Source organism: Rousettus aegyptiacus, unplaced genomic scaffold (genome assembly GCF_014176215.1).
Source record: "Rousettus aegyptiacus isolate mRouAeg1 unplaced genomic scaffold, mRouAeg1.p scaffold_m13_p_3, whole genome shotgun sequence".
NCBI classification, from domain to species: domain Eukaryota; kingdom Metazoa; phylum Chordata; class Mammalia; order Chiroptera; family Pteropodidae; genus Rousettus; species Rousettus aegyptiacus.
The window spans coordinates 143,271,583-143,293,015 of NW_023416306.1; the positions used below are offsets into that span (position 1 = coordinate 143,271,583).

Sequence of the window (21,433 nt, forward strand, 5' to 3'; positions counted from 1 at the left end):
CTAACTCTTTGTAACATTTAAACATTTCTCAGTTTTCTTGGGATTCTGTGCCCCTGATGAATCTATGAGAAAAATGAAACAGAGGAAACTTTAAAGGCAAATGATCATGAATTGCTCTTGATCGATATTTGTTACATGGATCGTTTAGTGAAGACCCAGTTTATTCTCTATATTTCCATATTCCATAAATCTAAGTAACCTGCTCATTCATTTATGTCTTTAGCACCTAGCACACAGTAGGCATTTAGTAAGTAATATTTATTCTAGGAAGAAAGGAAGGAATAAGAGAAGGAGGGAGAGAAGGAAAAGGCAGTGACCTGACTTAGTACTGCTTTAGGAGGAAAAGAGAGTTGATCAGCTGGAAAGAGAAGACCACAGAATATATAAGTGAACATAGAATTTCTTTAGAAAAGAATCAATTATCAGAACTTCACAGAAAATCTTTTTTCCCCCAAGATCAATCAGACACCAAGTATCAGTCACAGGGCACTTATGTGGTCTAACAAAATGATTGGAAAAGTCTAGTCTTTGAATAATCTCTAAACTTTATGATAGAAAAAAATGTGATTCACTAAATTTAGTGCTCTTATTCTACAGTTATGAGAAGCTTTGCTGTTGGAAGATGGAGAGCCATATAATAAAATACCACTTAAAAACAATTCTTTATCTCTTCCCAACACGAATGAATTAGGGGCATGGAATAGACCAGAGCTAGAGAGAGCCCTCAGTTGCCTATTTTCTCAGGAGCCGGAGTGGCATTTGCTGAGAGTGATTGCTGCTGGGACACAAAGTCAAAAAAGAAGCCTCTGAAAGTTTTAATATTTAATGCTGTTCCAGGAAAGAGAACTCTGGTTTAGAGTTTGTGTTTAGTGTACTACTAGTAAAAGGATTAAGAACTATAATAGCAAATAAGTATAGGTAGTTTCCACATGGTTTCCTCTGTGTTGCATTATGAGATTCTTTTCTTAAAACCCAAGGTAAGTAGTTAAAGTGGTTTTAATTCATTTGAACTCCTGAGATAGACCATCCAGTAGGCTAAAATATTCCTAGAAGCTAAACAGTAAACCCCAAGTCATCTTTAGTCAAGCTTGGGAAAGTCCTATTAGCTCTTATAAGTACATGGTAGAAGTGAAGTTATTGATGTTATTTCTGGTTTCATAGCTTGCCCAATGCAAAATGTGTAAAGGTGAGTGGCTCCTAGGAGTATGTTAAATTCTTATTTTGCTCTTATGAAATATGAAGGACCACTACAGATTACGTATTCTTTCCTTAGTTCTTTAAAGCTCCAGTTCTTTAAAGGAGATTAAATATTGAATCACTACTACATATCATGAAAGGAGAACCCTGAACATCAATAGTCTTACTGAAACCCCTGAAATAGCTCAAATGACCCAGGTTTTCCAGTCTGGCACACATCCCACAAACCTTACTCTGTCAGCCTTGATTAACACCTTGGTTTGGGAATCTAAATTTTAAGAGAAACTCAGCAACCCTTTTATGTACTGAAGCAGCACAATTACTGAATCTCATAAACAGGTATAAATAAGATCATTTCCAGTTGAGAACTATAAAAATTTCAAAGTCTCAGTATTTTTCAAATTTATGATTTTAGACATATTAGAAACAATTTGGTTTTACTTTCTTCCCATTTCGATTTTGTTTGTCTGTTTGTGGGATAGTGAAGTCTTTTGATGTACTAATTTGTATTGTCTCCTGGGAAACTGGGATTAGGTATGCTATTACAGTGTGCTGCCATCTGCTGGTAAGATCATCTGTAGTCAAACTGCAGCTTTTTGGGGCCTAAACAATATTGTCCAAAAATTCTAGAAAGCACTGCCTTAGAATAGGAGAGGATATAGGAGATTTGGAAGGTATTTTTTCTCACAAGTACTTCCTTTGACAAAATGTACTGGCAGCATGTCACTTTAAAAAAGATTAGAAAATAATGCATTTCTTAGTAATAATTTTTATTGAAATTTTATTATAGGATTTTCAGAATAGTAAATATTCTGGTCACTTTTTATTCAAATTTAAAATCTTGATAAATAATAAAATAATGATTTTTTTTCTAGGGTTATAGGGGAAAAGTTACATCATATATTTTGATTTCCATTCATGTACAAATTAGGGAAATCACATTGTTTTTCAGCTTTTAAACAACATCCTTTAAAAAAAGATATTGTGTTGTGTACTATTTTGAATGGGGATAGACTTTCAATGGTATTTGGACATTTAGTAGGAATACCAGGTTAATAAGAAATGTCGAATAGAATAAACCATGTACTATCCATGACTAAAAACATGTTTGAAGTAAAATTGAACCTCACTTAGGTGAACTTATTATTTCTTCCCATAGTACACCTGTTTAGGGCTGACTGACTAATCCTTTAAGAAGTTGCTGAACTTCCTCCAAGCTGAAAACCTAATTCTGTTTTAAAAATAGCTATGTGTAATCTTATCTTCATATGCGTATTTTGAGTGTTTAACAAAAAGGGCAATTATTTTTGTAAACCAATGATTTCTTAGGCCCAAACTCCAATTGAAGCTTTGTCTTTTTTTTTAAGGAGTCCTGGGAAAATAGTCCATAGGAGTACAGGGTTTGTGGGAAAAGGGATTGGTTTTTGTTTTAACTTTTTTAGATTTCAGTGTGGTGTTAATATCTCAGATATGTAAGAATAGGAATTATTCTCTTCTGAACTACAATAATAGCTGTTGATACAGTCGGATTGTAGTGTAGCATCCTACCCTGTTAGGTAGAGTCCTATCAGAGAGTTTTATCATGTAATTCCTTAGCTTGTCTGAGGAAGCTTGGACTAATCACTTCACCAAACCAGCTAACAAAAATGAAATGAATTATACTGAAAATACATGTCAAAGTGAAATGAACATTATAAGTGTTTTTCAAGCTTCTAATCAATGTCCTGTTATATAAATCCTTTATTTTCTTTGAACCCAACTGTTAAACTCAGCATTCAGAAACAATTTTTTGTTTAAATGCTGATGAATAAAGAAAAAAGAGTAATCCTAGGGAGTGGTCCTTTTGATAGACTTTCCATATTTTTCTTCACTGTGGTATATTTATTCTTCACTTTTCTTCCACACTTCCCCACAGCAAAAAAGTTAATAGTGCAGATTTTTCAAGCCAGACTGGCTGTTTCTACCATTGCTAGCTTGGGCAGGTTACTCCTTTGTGTCTCCCTTTCTTCATCTGTGAAATAACATCTACCTCACAGGTTTGTGGTGAAGATTCAATGAGGAAATAACTTGCAAATCACTTAGAATACTGTCAGGCATTTAAGAGGCATCCAAAACCCTCAAATGTTTGCTGTTCTCGTACTTCTTCTGCAGGGCCCTTTCTCTCCCCTTTTCTGTTGCTGACATCTCTCCCCTCAACCTCCATGCCCCCAACCCTTGTGTTTCTCTTCATTATTACGTCAACCAATATTAATACCTTACTACTTGCTATTGCCTAATCAAATTTTACCCTATTTTAGTCATTTCTTAATGTAAGAGTTGCTTCTCCACATGGTTTTTAAAGAATACTTTCAAACTTCTGTGTCTTGATTAAGTAGACAGATTTTTTAATTTCCTTCCCAGGGCAGTTTCCATTAAATGAGTTTTATTATGTTTAAAATGAAGGAGAAAAGAATATCTACTTAGTTAATGTAGTGAAACTAAATGATTTATAATGGTCGAATACCTGTCATCAAGGTATGTCTTCTAGCACTACTGGCTTTGGTGCCGTGTAGGCCAGAACCACTTAACTATATCCATGGCTCTTATGGATGACCCTGTTACAGCTATTAATTTAAAATACAACATGGTGTGTCTTGTATTAGGAGGCTATGCTATGTATTGGTGTCAGCAAAAATCATTTACAAATTCTTGCTTATGACCTGTCTCTAAGATGTCTTTAAATACTTCCTTATGCCATTAATAGAAGACATGAGACAAAAGGTGTGGCAGGCAGCTGTTTGATCTGGTGAACTTTTTGGTTAAAAACAATGGATATGTGAAATTTCTTGTTGATATTATCTCTAAAACTTGTCCGGTTTATTTTATTGAGCTGATAGTTCTTTTCATGTGAATGTAATTAAGATGTATTTTCTAACAATGTATATTTTTTGTTTCCTCTTTGTATTATATATACTATCTTAAGGTACTAGTCCTTGCATGAAAGTTTACTGTGGTTAAGAAAAAATAATTTAGACAGTGAAAAGGATAGTGTCTGTCTTTGTTTTACTTGCTTAGTGTGGTTTTTCCCCATCATGAACTCTGTGTTTTTGTAGCTTTTAAAACAAGCACCAGCATTTTCTAAGAAAGAAGCAATATTTTGCATGTTTGTATCATATGCTGAGGTTTTTTTTTTTTTTTTTGAGAGAGGAACATATGTTTGGTGAGTTCATATTTCTTGAAATATTACATGATTCTTTATACTGAAATCTAATGAAATAGGACACGCATTTGAAAACCAAAGAGTTAAGGCTATAACAGAGGATAAAAGTGATCAAATGATTAGCCAGGGGCTAATAGAAATTCTGGGAAGAATGACAGATTGTATATTAGAAAGAAATATGATCTCATATTCATTGAAGCTTTTTACAACTAAATATCTAAAAGAAATAATAGAAAATTACTGAAAGAGATGAATGTCTGAAACTTTAGAAATGCATGTGGTATTGGATTAATTCAAGCAAGAAAGACCGATAGGCAGATAATAAATTACATCATTGTGTAGGAAGTCTGCATTCCTTGTTTTCAAGGTACTTCTTCTTCTTCTTCTTCTTTTTTTTTCTCCTGGCAAGATATATTTAAGTAGCTCTAGGCCAGTTTCAGAAAATTCGGTTTTTGATTTTCATCATCACACATATGTGTATGATTCTTTGGAATAGATAAAGTATTATAAACAGAGGCTCTAAATCCTTTAGTAGAGGAAATTAAACCTTGTTCTGTGCCAAATTGATAGCATTTTTTCCTTATAAGAGTATAGACAATATAGAACAGCTTTTCACTTACAATCAATTATAATGGCCCATAAGGAAAAGAGAGTTTGAAGAAATGTATGGAACTTCTGCTGGGGGAAAAAGCTATACTTCAACAGCTGTACTTCTGCTGGGGAAAAAGAAATAGTCATAAACTGGAAAATGTGTATATGTACATTTTTATTACAAACAAGTGATTATTTACTTAATTGTGCTAAATTTTACTTTGCCAGAGGGACATAGTATTTTATTTTTTAAAATTGAGAGTATGCTTGTGTGTAAGTATTGTATACCTTTGTATAAATTTATACACAAACTAGTATCTATCCTTTTTTCTCCAACATTAAGTGGTCACAGCACTGTAATAATTGTGGAGAAGTTCAGCTGCTTTTAAATATGTTGATTGAGAAATACACGTTCTTCTTAAACTATTTGAACCTTTTAATCAATTTTCCCCCAGATTTTTGCCATTCAGACTTGGCATTCATTTGTGTTCTTAGTTTTTATAGGTCCAAGGAGAAAGTGAAGTGTTTCCTGAAATATATATAAGTAATAAAATTAATCTGCACACAGAGTACACTGTTTATTCTTCATGGACATATTCTTGTTGGCTCTTTTTCAATGTATACTTAATCTCTGGGGGACAGAGAGATTATTACTCTGTTAAACTAAAGTTCTGACTTCAAATCATCTGGGTTTCTTAAGCTTAAACTCAAGTATGTACATGTAAATGAGTTCTATTTTCTGTAACCATATTAAAACATTTCCTAATACGTGATGGAAGTTTTATAAGATTTGTTTTTTGGATTTGTTTTTTTATAGCTACATCAGAAATAGGATCATTATTAAAAAACTGTAAAAGCTAGTTATTTCTTCTATCCTGTCAGATGAAATGTGAGAAATAATACTGTTTTCAGGTTTCAATTATGTAATAAAGATGAGCTATGTTAATAAAAAGGAATAAAAGTTGTAAGTTTTGTTACTTTAATATGCTTAATGGTTTTCATTGAATCTTTTGTAATCTGTTTTAGAGGACAATTTAAAATGTAACTTACTATGCCTTTTGTTTTTGCTTTATAATAACATTTCCATAATGTGCTTATGTGTTGAGTGGGGAGAAGAACAGAGAAAGGGAGCGGGAGGGAGGGAGACTTCTTGGGAGAAGTCTCTCTACTAAGAAATAATGAAAGTTATTATTAGCTATATTTATTAAACTCCTGTTTCTATATCAGCGGTTGCTAAACTAACCTCTAATGCCTTGAACGGGGGTGATACTTGTAAGATATTTTGCAAAACTTTAAACAAAATTTCTCTTATAAATGGCCTACATGCAAAACCCTTTCTCTTGGTAAACAAAGGATACGTAATGAGCTTACAATTATTCTTCTCTACAAAGTTATTTATTTCCATTCTTGGTATATACTGGGAATGGAGATAAATAACTCCATATGGAAATATATGTATTTGAGGATATTCAATGTGAGTTAATCTTCCACATGTTGTAATAGTCCTACTCGATCGATATCTGTGTTTCCAGCTAGATTATTCTTCAATGGTTAACAATTATAGAATTCTAACAGGAACTCCTTTTATTCTTTTTACAGCTATGTCATCTTATCTTTTAATTATTAAAACAGAGCTTCCTACTGCAATTTCAGAATTTTTGTCTGGAGACTATAGCGGGTAAGAAAAAATACTTCACATTGTGTCCATTTATTTATTCAATAAATGTTTATTAAGTTAATGGTAAATAAAACAAACATAGCACCTACCCTCAAGATACAAATTAGGCAGGGGCAGAGTAGTAACAGAGATGAAAACACTCAGCTGATGTTTACTGATGCTCCATTATGTACAAAGCGCTGTTCTATGAACCCTCCGATGCGCCCAGTGTAATCCTTGCATTCCACAGGGCTATGATAGGACTGGACATGTGTATGAGCTAGACCTTGGAGAAGAGTAAAGGAGAAATTTTGGGGGATATGAAAGATTGGGTGGAGGGTGGAAGAAGCCTGAAAGTACTGATAGTAAATGTCTTAAAGGAGGAAGTGGTAATATTGCTGTCGCTTCTCAGCTAACCATAGTGATAAAGATAAATCATACTGATAAAATTACAACCATGCTTGTGTGAGATTCCTATTATAAAGCATGATTTGAAAAAATAAATTATTTTCAGGGACTTGTTTCATTTCTTGATTTTTAAAGAATATTATAAATAATACTAAACCATATTATACCTCCTTTCTCCTCATTTTAAAAACACTGGATTCTAAAGACTGACTCATCTTTGTTATGGGGAAAATAACAAATTAATTATACTTTTCACTACAGAGAACAAGAAATTTTGAGAAAAATAAACTTGAAAAGACAATATATTTTTTTGTCATTAAGTTATTTCACATAATTTCTAAACTACAACAAAAAATAACCTATCAGACTTTTAGATTTGAATGTTTGGTGGTCGTTTTGCTCCAATATTTGAACTTGTTCTAGATTTGAAGGGCAAGTTTTCAAAATTTAGTTTTTAGCTTTTACAACTTGGCTTCTAAGAAAGAATTCTACTTAGACAACTGCAAATACATATTTATAAGGAAAGTATGTTATACTTTAGATCTGAATATGAACCATCTAAAAAATGTGGTTTAAAATGGTAGGTAGAAGTTCTTAGTGATTTTTCATTATTAGAGTCTATCGTACTTTTATATAGTACTTTATAGTCAACAAGGCTTCTACATTCATGATCACATTTGATACTCCAAATATCTTGTTTTATCTACAGCTTTAAATAGTTGCTTTTAATTTTTATGCTCTTAGTTTGATAAACAATTCTTATAAGAAATAGCTATGTGAGATTCACTTCTGCACTTATATTGAAGACAACTTCTATTACTCAAAAAATTCTATGTGATAATTTCTTTTAAAATTTAGAGCTAATAATTCAAATGCAATATGAGGTAGAATAAAGAATGTTTGATGAAAAGTAAGGAGGCATGTGTCCTGTCAATTTCATATTCAGTAACCTCAGGAAATTAATTTAACTTCTTTTCGCCATATAACTTAACTTTGAGCCTTGAGTTTCTTCACCTGGTGTGATACCAGTGTTGCCTTCTTAACAAAACCGTTGGGATTATCAAATAAAATATTATATGTACACATGCTTTTGTAAGCTTATAGCATAGCGTAAATGTGGAGAATTAAGAAATTCCATAATGTATGTCAATTACTTCAATTTAAATTACTTCAATTTAAAAAAGAAAAGAAATTCCAATAATAATAATAACAACTGTAAAGGTGTTTTTTTCTTATTTGCTCTGCTTGCCTGAGAAGGTTAGAGTCAAATCTGAATGTGTTGCATAAATTATGTTAATCCTAATAGTTATCACATGTATGTGTTTTTTTTGGTCCTGAATTTGGTGATTTCTATTTACATTTTTAAAAAATTCTTATATGTATTTGTGGAAATAGGATAAAAATATATATAAAATTTTAGAAATAATAAAGGTGGTATGTTATGGAACTATTAAAACTTAGGTCTTCTTTCTCTAAAAGTGATACTTTTTACCATAGCTTCATTTTAAATCACTAGCCATTTACTTTTTTTTTCTGGTTTGCTTAAAAAAATAGTTAACTCCCATCTCACTCATATTAGTAGAAAATTGATAAAAATGTCATTTTTACCTGTCATGCATAAGTTTTTAAAACTATATACTTCAAAATACTGTGACCAGTTTGTATAATCTCTGTTATGATGTTTTAAAATTGCACATTTTTAATAGCTTTATCTTTTTTAAAATGCAATATAGTTTGCTTATATTGGTTAGAATATAGATAAATCATTAGTCTTTAAAGCTTAATGCTGTAAAGTAATTAAGAAATTTTATAGTAATTTACTAAACTATGGAAGGCAGTTTATTTCTAAATAAAGTTACATAGCAATATTTCTTCTATGAGATCAATAATATATTGATATGCTTTTACTTTAGGGTTTTATTTACAGTGACTTGCAGTTAAGATCTCTTAAGTGTGCTAATATTCTGGGTTATCCATGAGATTTGATGTACCTTTGTGAAATATAAACCTTTACAAAGATGTCATCAAAAAGAAACTGCATGTTCATAATATCCTAATTTCAAAAATTACATTTAGAAGTCAGAAATATAATACTTACACCAAACTTTTATGTGACATCTGTATTTTTTGTAGAATAACATATTTTAAAAATATATGGCTATTAAAATTTGGAAGCTCTCTGTTAACATTTAATGATCTTGTCAGGGGACTATGATTGACACAATTAAGTTGTCTTACATTTGAGTTACAAAATTGATATGAGATGTGAATAAGATCCTAATTCAGAACATATGATACTCTTGTTCCATTCCGTTCGAGAATGAAATTAAAGCATCTTATAAATAAATCTGGTTTTCATTAAAATATGGAAAAAAACATCTTGATGCCAAAGCATTTGAAATACAGCTAAGGATTTATACTCTATATTTCATCCTTGGAACATTTTTAGCATATAGGATTAAATCTACAGATCAAACAAGTTTTCTAGGAAGTATAAAACTTTTTGCCCTAATTCTATTGGCTTAAAGAGAATGTATATTTAGATCACAGTGGGAAAACAAAGGCTCTGTTATTCTTTTTTTCCTCCTTTTAGGAAAAAAAGTAAGGTTAGTATATTCTTCTAAAATCTTGATTTATAGCATATATTTATTTAATTTGTGCTTTTTTGAGATTTCTTTTCACTGGTTTGTGTTTCTCAGGCTGAGGTTTTATGTTGTTAGTTTAATCATTTCTGTTCTTTGGAAATTCATTGCCAAACACAATTCATTTGACTGTGACATGCACATGAAATGTAAACTGACTTCACTGTGCATTACTGTGTTTTCTTTAGTGTTGATGAATGGTAAAGAAAGGTCCTCTATTTACAATTGGCTTTATTAATATAGCTTAATAGGATAAGAAATGATTAATAATAACTGGTAGCCAACCAGGGATAGAGAAATTATGTTTTGAATACAGTTCTTTTCATATTAGGAATTTAAAGGTCAATCTTGTGAAGAAGAAAGAAAGCACAATCTTGAGAAAAATGAGGCAGTATCTGAAAAATACCATAAACTCTGACTATGCAAGAGAGTATTTCCATTGCTTCTATCTCTAAGGGCACACTTAATCCTTTTGCTGATTTTACCAACATAAAAATGAATTTGTTGAATCAGATAATCTGTGAGGTCTCTTTAGCTCTAATGTGCCACAGCTCTGTGATTCTGAGTTGCTAATGGGAAAAGGTAACCTTATCTTCAGACCCACAGTTCAATGTTTTGGGCAATCACGTGGCCGTCTATGGACCTGAGCAAATTGTGATCTGAAATAGTATAGCATCGTAAAGTATAATATAACACTGTAAGTTAGAAAGTTCAGGATTTCCAAGTGTGCCCAATCTTAAGCCAGAGAGAGGAGCGAGTCTGGCCCTGGGGGTTAACGTGCTGCTCCCTTTACACACCTCTCCCTACCTTCGTGACAGCAGGGGCAGCAGAACTAACAGATGGAATCTGTTTGGTGCTCCTTTGGGCCCTTTTTCTACTGGCGCTGCAACTGTCTGGGTCTGATATTGTGTCCCAGAGGGAAGATCTCAGGCACAGAGCACTGGATTTTTGCCAGTTTAAGAAGTCGAGTTGCCAGGTGTCTCTCGATGAGGGATATTTTGAAGTTCTTGTTCCAATACTTATTTCAGGGCTGGAATGTGAACATGCCGAGTATCGTTTTGTACTCTCAGGACCTCCTACACACCAGGAATTGGGGGGCATACACAAATGCAGAGAACACTGTCAGACCTAGAAATACTTGTTCATAGGTTTTAATTTCTAGTATATGCATTTTCTAAGACATAAAGTAGAATGGAGAAAGGAAAAGTGATCATGGTGCTATTTCTGCTGCTGTTCCTTCTGTTCTGTCAAAGAGTGAGTTGTCAAACACCCAATAGTACCCATTAAAGATATATTAGAGAGGACTTCCTCATAAACCAGAGTGTAAAAAGAGACACAGTGAATCATAAAGTCCATGTTAGAAGCCAGCAGTTGAGACCATGTAGAGGAAAACCTTTTCCTTTTTCTTTCTTTTCTTTTTTCTTTTTTTCTTTTCTATTTTCTTTTCTTTTCTTTTTTCTTTTTTCTCTTCTCTCCTCCTCTTCCTTCCCCTCCCTCCTCTCCCCTTCCCTCCCTTCCTCCCCTTCCCTCCCCCCTCTCCTCTCCTCTCCTCTCTTTTCTCTCTCTCTCTTTATAATTGAGATATAATTGATATGTAACATTGTGTAAGTTTAAGGTATACAGTGTGTTGGTTGGATACACTTATATATTTGCAGTATGATTACCACAGTGTTAGCTAACACCCCCAACGTGTCACATAATTATTTCTTTTTTGACCAACATCTTTGTTCCCCTGACCTCCAGTTCCTAGTAATCACCATTTTACTCTGTTTCTAAGAGTTAGGGTGTTTTAGATACCACATGCAAATGATATACAGTATTTGTCTTTTTCTTATCTCACTTTAAGTATAATGCCATCAAGATCCATCCATGTCACAAATGGCAGGATTTCCTTCCTTCTCCTGGCTAAGTAATATTTCATTATACATATATACATGTATGTGTATGTATATGTCAATGTATACACACATATAATTTCATCATATATAATAGCTCATTATATATAATATTTCCATATATATCACATCTTTATCCATTCATCCACTGACAGACACCTACGTTGTTTCCGTATCTTGGCTCTTGTGAATAATGCTGCAGTAAACATGGGAGTGCAGATATCTTTTCTATATCCTGTTTTTATTTTCTTTGGATATATACCCAGAAGTGGGATTGCTCGATCATATGATAATTCAATTTTTAATTTTTTGAGGAACCTCCACACTGTTCTCCATAGTGGCTGAGCCAATTCACATTTCCACCAACAGTACACACAGGTCCTTTTCTCCACATCCTTGCCAACACTTGTTATCGCTTATCTTTTTGATGATACCCATACTAACAGGTGTGAAGTGTTATCTCATTGTGGTTTTGATTTGTATTTCTCTGATGATAGGTGATATTGAGCCTCTTTTCATGTACCTGTTGGCCATTGGTATGTCTTCCTTGGAAAAATGTCTCTTCGTTTTCTTTGCCCATTTTTAAAATGGATTTTTGATTTTTTGCTATCAAGTTGTATTGGTTCTTTATATGTTTTGGATATTAATCCCTCATTAGATAGTATGGTTTGCAAATATTTTCTCTCATTCTCTAGATTGCCACTTCATTTGTCGATTGTTTCATCGACAAATGGAAGGTTTGTTTTTGTTGCTTGTGCTTTTGGTATCCTTTGCCTGAGGAAGGAAGTGTGATGCCTCCAGCTTTGCTTTCTTTCCAGGATTGCTTTAGCTATTCAAGGTCTTTTGTGATTCCATACAAATTTTAGTACTGTTTGTTCTATTTCTATATATAAAAAAAGTCATTGTAATCTTGATAGAGATTTCATTAAATCTGTAGATGGCTTTGGTAGTACAGCTGGTTATTTTAACAACATTAATTCTGATCCATGAACACAAATGGGATATCTTTCCATTCAATTGTGTCTTCAATTTCTTTCATTAAAGTCTTATCATTTTCAGTGTACAAATCTTTTACTTCTCTAGTTAAATTTATATCTAAGTATTTTATTGTTTTTGATGCTATTGGGAATGAAATTGTTTTCTTTATTTCTTTTTCAGATATTTCATTGTTAATACATAGAAACATAATTGATTTCTGTATGTTGATTTCGTATCCTGCAGCTTTACTAAATTTGTAGATTAGTTCTAACACTGTTTGTTTGAGCCTTTAGGATTTTCTGTATATAAGATTATATGATCTGCAAATAAAAACAGATGTGCTTCCTTTCCAATTTGGATCCCCCCCTTTTTTTAACCTTGCCCAATTGCTTTAGCTAGGACTTTCAGAATCATCCTTGCATCCCAGGAATAAACCCCACTTGATCACAGTGTATGATCCCTTTGATGTGCTATTGAATTTGGTTTGCTAATATTTTGTTGAGAATTTTTACATCTACATTTATCAGAGATATTAGTCTGTAGTTTTCTCTTTTCGTAGTGTTCTTATCTGGCTTAAGTATTAGGGTATGCTGGCTTTGTAAAATGAGTTTGGAAGTGTTACTTCCTCTTCTTCTTTTTTGGAGTTTGAAAAGAATTGACATTAATTCTTTAAATGATTGATAGAATTCACTAATAAAACCATCTGGTCTGGGGCCTTCCTTTTGGGAGGAGGTTTTTGATTACTAATTCAATCTCCTTACTCATTATCGATCTGTTCATATTTTCTATTTCTTTATGATTCTGTATTGGTATGTTGTGTGTTTTTAGGAATTTATCCATTTTCTTAATTTAACATGGCAGTGGGAGACTTTGGTTATCTGGTAAAGACAGAGGATGCATTATTGCCAACTAAGAATTCTGAGAACATCTACCAAATTAATTGAAAAAAGTAATCCATATTGTCTTTAATGCTCCCAGCTCTAAAATTAGCATGAATTCTACTTTGTTATTGTTGTGCCTCTGTATATATGTATATGTTTCTATGTAAAAATATGACAGCTATATTATAGAAAATTAAGAAAGCAATAAAAATTATAGATAATGTGATCTCTTACCTAATCACTGTTATTATTTTATTTCCTTTGAATTTTGCCTGAAGAGCTTTATAAGAACATAATTAATAATCTTATATTTTATGTTTCTATTATTAAGATTTTCTATTTTGCTAAATTGTCTTTTTTAAAGCTGCATAATATTCCACTGGGTGTGCTGCTATTGATCTAAATATTCTCTATTGTTGGAAGTATAGGATTTCCCCCCTAGTAAATATTATAATAATGTTATATTCACAGCTTTATGCACATAGAATTCTTTATATTTTAGATTATTTTCTTAGAGTAAATTACCACATTTTTATTGCTCTTGCTACATATTATCAATGTTTTTCCAGAAGGTAGTACTAGATTGGCAAGATTACTAACAACATGTGAAGGACCGGTTTTGCCATATCCTTAAATATTCTGTTTACAATAATTTTACTGGTTTAATTTAAATAGCCTCATTGTTTATTTCTTTAATTGGCACCTAAGGTTGGATTTTTCTTCATGTGTAGGAGTAATTCTTTCATGAATTGTTTGTCCTTTACATACTGAAGTCTTTACTATTAAAGTCTTGGGAAATTAACTTTTAAACACTTTTACACAGGTATTTTATATTGAAAAATTGAAATCATATATATACAAACAAGGAGAAAATAAAATTGCTCATATTGCTATCATATAAGAAGTATCCACTTTTGGTATTATAAGTATATCCTTATTTCTTTTATGTGCAGCCAGTTTTTTTTTTTTTTCAAATAATCCAATATACCATTTCACTTTTAACCTACCTTTTCTCATTCAATATTCTAATGCCTTTATGTGAAAATTTTAATATTTTTTTCCTGGTAGTCCATGCCCTTTCCTGAAAATTTGAAAAGTGTAGAAAACTATAAAGAAGAAAATTTATCCATCATTCTACCATGCAGAGATAATAGCTATCAGTTTATTGTGGTTTCTTTCCATTTTTAATCAATCTATATTTTTCCTCAAAATTGCTATCATGGTGTATATATTTATGATGTTTACTGAATATCCATATTATTTTACATACGAATTGTTTTTTTTTATCATTGTCCCATAGTTCCATAATTTATTTTTAAATTGTCATGGTTTTAGATATTAGTTTCCAATATTCAATAGATATCTTTCAATAAACATCTTTTCAATAAACATCTTTTCACCAAAATTTTATTCTTGTTGCTGATTGTTTTTTTAATAGTCTTTTGTAAGTGTTAAATATTTGAAGGTTCTCAATAATATTTGTAAAATTGCTTTCTTGAAAGGTAATATACACAGTTGTTACTTTCACCAGTTTTGTGCACGCATCATCACTCCTCAGCAGCCTTGACTATTATCTTAATATTTGCCAATTTGGCAGTTGAAAAATAGCATCATTGTTTTGATACATACTTAAATGTAAATTAATTAATACAAATATTAGGATCCCACAAGAATATATTTTAACAAAAGAAAGTAGGTTTTTCATAATGGTGTGTGTGTATACAAACATGCTGGAGTCCTGTGCCTAAAACAGAACTATTTTTTTTCTAATAGGTCTTGGTATCTTGATGGACAAACACTACTAATAATCATTTGTGTTGTCGTTGTGTTCCCTCTTGCACTTCTTCCTAAAATAGGTAAGTCTTTACAGAAGAGGACATTATTAGTTTAAAATAAAGAAAAAAGAAAGAAGGAAAATAATCTTAAGGAGCTTTGAAAGTTCACGGTACCACATTTTTAGCAGAAGGATGGTGGTTGTGCATAATTTTGAACTTGGACTTATTTTAGGTTGTTCAGCCTTCAGCCCTGTCTAGTTAACCTATTACTTGGTTCACAGTAGTATTTTGTCTGCCCCACTAAAATAAAATCTTTACAGCGGAACATTAAAGAGCAGCTTTTCCTTACAGTATACCATTAGTGGTAAGCCAGTTCCAATTCTGCTGTACAGAGCTACATAAATGATCTGTAACAGATAGTTGGAATGTTGTTATTCTCAGCCCTAAGCCCCAGATACCAAGCACTGTAATAGAAAACATGCCCAAGATGTATAGCTTTAGCTGTACGTTAGGATCATTTTCCTTATAAATTGCTTTTTATTTTACTGTTATTTTACAGGCTTTCTTGGCTACACAAGTAGTTTATCATTTTTCTTTATGGTGTTCTTTGCTCTTGTGGTAAGTTTAAAATATAGTGTATTGCTTATCTCCTCGCTAAAATTTAACTCATCGTGTTAATGTCTTTTTTCTTTTAACTCTTGTTTTGTTTCGGGGAGGTATCCCATTTTATTTCAGTGTGTTATTAAAAGCACTTTTGTTCCACAAAGTTATTTCCTTCATTTTAACTGTTTTGAAGAGGCTTAGCTAGAACAGCATTTCAAATTGGGTATCTCTTGTGGTTAACTAGAGAGGAGAGCATACCAGTTTCTATTAAAACCTTAGATGGAGTATAATTTTTTTATATAGGTAGTATCCCACATTATTTCTGTGCAATACTGTGTGTATATGTGTGCATATGTGTGTATATGTGTACTTACATATGAAAATCAGGCCAGTTCTCCTCTTTAAAATTGGTTTGATATTAGTCATCTTAATTTTGAAACTTTGTTCCACTAATGAAAGCAGAGCTTTCATTAGGGTTTAACTGGTGAGAACTAGTAGGAATTGGGGTATTTGAATTCTCTCTGCTCTGCTTTATTCCATATAGATAAGTGCTTATAAAAAGGCTATTGCAAAGAAATATTTTTCTTTACATGTGGAATGTTTTTTCTTATTTTTTAAAAAATAGCTTATTTTTATTACAACATGAAAATATCAGATGGTAAATATAATTTATTTGAATTTATTTCCTTTTAATTTTCCAAAAACAGATGTTAACATCGCAGATAGTATCTTAGTGTGAAAATTTGCAAAAAACCATTTTCCTCTTTGTATAACAGTTTATTCCATAGTGTATGTCATACCTAATGTAGGATTGAATATTTTAAACTTGCCAAAAGGATACATATCTAAATGGCTTGATTAAACTCTTAAAATTATAAACTTGATTAAACTTGCCCCTCCCTCAAATTGTCTGACTTGTGTCTTACCAGTAGGTGAAGTGATCATACACTTTCCTTTGAATTTTTTTCTTTCAATTTTATTGGGATGTAATTGACATACAACACTGTGTAAATTTAAGGTGTATAGCGTAATGACTTGACTTACATATATTATGAAATGATTGCCACAATAAGTTTAGTTAACATCGATGAATATATAGTTTTTAGTCCCCACAATGAAGAGGGGAGCAACAAATATTTTCATCATAGGAGTGGCTTGTGTACACAAATGAACATATGGATGGATGTTAAAGAGAATCAGTATAGATGACAGTGAATTTTTTCTTCACAGATAATTGGCAATCCAAGCATTGCATAAGTAGAAATTTGGTTTTTTAGATAATAGTTTGAAGCAGGTGAAATGTATTGATACAATATGTCTATTGTATATAGTTTTCACAGTATTCATTTCTGTCATTACAGATACTCTTTAATTCGATGCAGGTTTCTGCTATAGCAGTCATATGGAAGTAATACCCTTATTCTGCATTTACTGTAATGCTTTACAAACCATCTGCTCAGATTTTTACCTGTGAGCACAATTTAAATTTGGACTACCATGGGACAATGAAGAGACACTGTATACATTTTTTTAATGCTCTTTTTAACTGATATATTTATTTTAGAGTTTCCAAGTATTAGGTTTTGAAATACATAGTGACTGGGGAAGGATACATGTCTATATTAACCCAGATTTTTTTGACAGATGCCAATTTTTTCATTGATTGTTTTTGTCAGTGTGTGTGTTTGTAAATCTGTATAACATTTGTATTACATTAAAAAATTCAGAAAACTATTGTTTTTTTAAATTGCACTCTACAAATAATGCAAATCAAAACCTATACTCTTATCTGTTGTCTCAGATACTGACTTTGCATAAAACTTTTAACAGAAATTTTTGCCTCCTCTGAAATATCTAAAATTAAAAAAATAAATTTTATTTTAGCAGCGGCTCAGAATGATGGTAACCAGATGGACTTACCTTTTCTGGTCCATTTTAGAACACAAATGTATTTATTTTCCTTCCAAAAGTTCTGTCTTGAGTACAGATTAGTATTCTAAATAATATTTTAATGAGTCAGTAATCAGAATAGAGAACTATTTGAATGGATTTTAGTCAGAAACTTTCCTTCCACTGAGCACTATCCTAGTCATCATGGAGTTATGGGAGTTTAACCTGGACACAACTCTTAAGATCTGTCAATTTAGTATGTGAGATAAGATGAATTTATTAGGAAAAAAATAGAGAACAATATAGGCAATGCATAATTAAGTATTGATTTATTTGCTTCAGAGTAACAATTACAAGAGTTGAGAGAAGGATCACAGAGCTGAGTAAACGAAGGCTATGGAAAGAAATAAAACTTGAGCATTAAAAGATGGGAAAGACTAGGTGCAGAGAGAATAGAGGGCCTTTTGTGCAAATGCACAGTATTTTTAATACTTACTCATCTTTTCCCCTTTGTCTTTCTATCTTCTTACTGTTCTGTCTTCGTGCTGAGCGAGGACTCCCTGTTACTATTTGTTGTTGGGTATCTTTCCATTCCTGTGCTGTACTTCTGCCCTATCGGACATCATTTCTCTCCACCCCAATCCACCATGTAGGCTTGGGGTCAGAATGTGTCTCTGCAGAGAAATTAGCTGTAGTAACTGAATTTTATATTAATATAAAATCAGCTTGCTAATAATATTTTTTAATTAATGAAAAAATGATTTGCGTTTTGGAGCATTGTTTTGAAATATTTTGAATTGCAAGCCTAGTAATCACAGCTGATAAAATCAATGAGGTAGCTCACATACCAGCCTTATCACAGTACCTGATACACAAGTGCTCAGTATAAGTGAGACACCAAACTTGGGGCAGGGCTGAAGGGAAAGACCAGCAACAGCTTTGCTTCTCTAGCTTCTACTCGACCCCATCCTCATCCTTCTTTTTTTCATTGAAAACAAATTAGAAAATGAAAAAATGGTGGGATTATCACCTTTTATTTTTTTTTTCCTCTCGGTAAGTTGACCATTTAGTTTTATTACATATTGAACACTTATCTAGAAATATCAAAACAGTTTGCCCAGTTTATCCTTATAATTTCCTTTTCCCCGCCTAGAATGAGGGTTTTAATTAAGAGTCATTCTTTAGTTCACACATTAGCTTAATCTTAAAAGTATATATTTTCCTTTGATTTGTCTTATCACTATATAAAAATCTTGGTGACTTAGTCTAAATCCCAAACTAGATAAATACCAAATAGGGATAGGAATAGGAACAGTATTTACTTATCGGTCTCCTGCAGAGGACAAATGCTTCCTTTATTCTCCCCTGCCCGTCTTTACCCTGGGTTTCAGCCTGGAGCAAATATTTACAGAGTAATTATGTGCCCTGAAACAACCACAACAATGGCGATGTTGACACAACCACAACTGTAGGTCTAGGAACAAGATGGCCACAATTAAGAGTAAAATCCTGAAACATTTTCATTGATCGTTTCTGGGAAATAGCGTCCCTCTGGATTTCTTTTAATTGTTTTTTATTTTATTTTATTTTTAACAGCTAGAGTTCCCCAAATCTGTGCTCACCCCTTGCATAAGGTCCCTATTTCCGCCTGTGGCCATTTCCATGAATATTTCTCTATCTGCTATTGATACCAGGTCCCCAAATAAGCATACTTTTGTACCATTGTCACTAAAAACATGATGTTTCCATTTGAGTTGCACTTTTTCTTTAACGCCTTGATAGTATTGGAATTTTGAAAGTTAACATAAGAGTGCTCTCAGTCTTTAATGAGGGAGATCACCCATCATAGGTGACCCTATCCTAACTGGGGAAAATCATCTGAGCAAAGAATTTTCTGTTGGCTAGCATATTATTTGGTGTGGCATTAGATTAATTGAAATAATACCGACCTATTCGAAATCATTTTCTTACTATGAATTTTATAAGAAATAATCTGAGTTCTGATTCTACTTATTTTTACAGATAATAATTAAAAAGTGGTCCATCCCTTGTCCTCTGACATTAAATTGTATAGAGCAAAACTTACAGGTAATAGTTTATATTTTCCTTTCAGTTTCTTCCTTTTTATTTTAAGCTAAAAAAGAAAAAAAATAAGACTAATAATGACTTTTCCCCTAATAAATGAAAAAGTAATGACTGTATTGCATTTTGGAACTTTGTTTTGAAATATTTTTATTTGAAAGCCCAGGAATAATAAATTCATCATGTTTGTTGATGTATTCTGACTTTTAATGATGGTTGGTTTCTCTTTTTCCCCCTCAATCCTCTTAAACAGATTTCAAATGCTACAGATGATTGTAAACCAAAGCTCTTTCATTTCTCCAAAGAGGTGTGTAAGTTATTAACAGATACTTTTGGTTGATTTTTCACATTTCAAGTTTTAAGAGATTTGTGTAACAGGGTCTCTTAGGTCTTTGTACCTGTAACTAATTAATTTTCATGAAAGTGCTAAGTATAGGGTTGCCTACCAGAAGAATAATATTATTTAACACAGGGTGGCCCATTATGAAACAGCCACCTTTTTTTCTTTTTCTTTTTCTTTTTTTTTTTTTTTTTTTGGCATGCCTTTAAATGGAGCCTGTTTTAAATGGGCCACTGCCTAAAAGAACAGATTTACTAAATGTCTGGTCTGGCCAATAAGGTCCTCTGTGGATACAGACTTCCTGTTGCCCTCTGGACTTGTAAAGCTAAATAGCCAATTATGTCAAAAACTCTTCCCTTGTGAGTAGAACCTTGGTCTGTAGCTAAACAGCCTCATCATTGGACCAGCAATTGAGCACTGCCAGTATGTCTTCTGGCTGACATTCTAAAGTTGAAATTTATGATGCCTGGTGTGGAGACTGCAAGACCAAGCCGTCTTGCCTTCTCTGAGAGCTCTAGGACACTGGAAATGCTTGCAAGGGCCCCTGAGCATCAACAATGGAGACATGAACTGTGATTCAGGTGATCTCTACTTTGCCATTCCAGAAGAGCTAGAAGTCTTCCCTGTTGCTGCAGGTTTCTTTATCTACAGTTTTTGATTTTGCTGAAATGCAGGTTCCAGACACTGGAAGGCCCTCCACTCATGTCCAACTCTATTATTGTAGCATGTCAGTGTGGGAACTCCATCATACAGAATTTTTCTTTTTATTCCCAGTTTTTACATGAGAAATGCCTCTCTGGACCCACAAGGGAGATTACACATCTTTTACATGGTAAAGGCCTCCATGCACCTTAAAGATCTGGATAGGGTAATTGACAAGCCAGGAAATTGAGCACTATATGAAAGAGAATTTGTGAATTAACTCTCATTCCCCTAATCCAGCCTCAGGAAACACTATAGCTTTCCCTCCTCCCAGTTCTTTTCAGATATTTTAGGGGCTATTATATCCCAAGATAGGCGTTCAGTCATCTGGAACTTCTTTTGCCAAAGAGTCTAAAGTTAAGGGATATGTTTTTAAAGTAAAGAAAAGAAAGTAAATCACCACCATCCATTTTGTAAAGGCGGTATTTTCATTTAGGCGGTAACTTTTGTTTGCCTTGTAACTATCCCTGGCTCTTAAGTATTCTAATTAAAAAGAAAAAAACAAGTTTGTGTATTCTAGTGGATCCCTAAGAATTTGTCAATCTAAAATAAATCAGGTTCATTTTCATTGAGACCCTAGTCAAAGATGCTAA

At 32.6% G+C, this 21,433-nt stretch overlaps 1 protein-coding gene across 3 annotated transcripts in view; it reads left to right on the forward strand.

The window, feature by feature from the left end:
* Positions 1–21,433, forward strand: part of SLC38A6 (solute carrier family 38 member 6) — a 50,948-nt gene that overhangs the window by 21,025 nt on the left and 8,490 nt on the right. For all 3 annotated transcript variants that reach the window (XM_016162359.2, XM_016162360.2, XM_016162361.2), the window contains 5 exons: positions 6,587–6,665; positions 15,222–15,304; positions 15,783–15,841; positions 19,739–19,804; positions 20,052–20,105. In XM_016162359.2, coding sequence (XP_016017845.2) covers positions 6,587–6,665; positions 15,222–15,304; positions 15,783–15,841; positions 19,739–19,804; positions 20,052–20,105 — 341 coding nt within the window. The remainder of the gene's footprint in view (positions 1–6,586; positions 6,666–15,221; positions 15,305–15,782; positions 15,842–19,738; positions 19,805–20,051; positions 20,106–21,433) is intronic.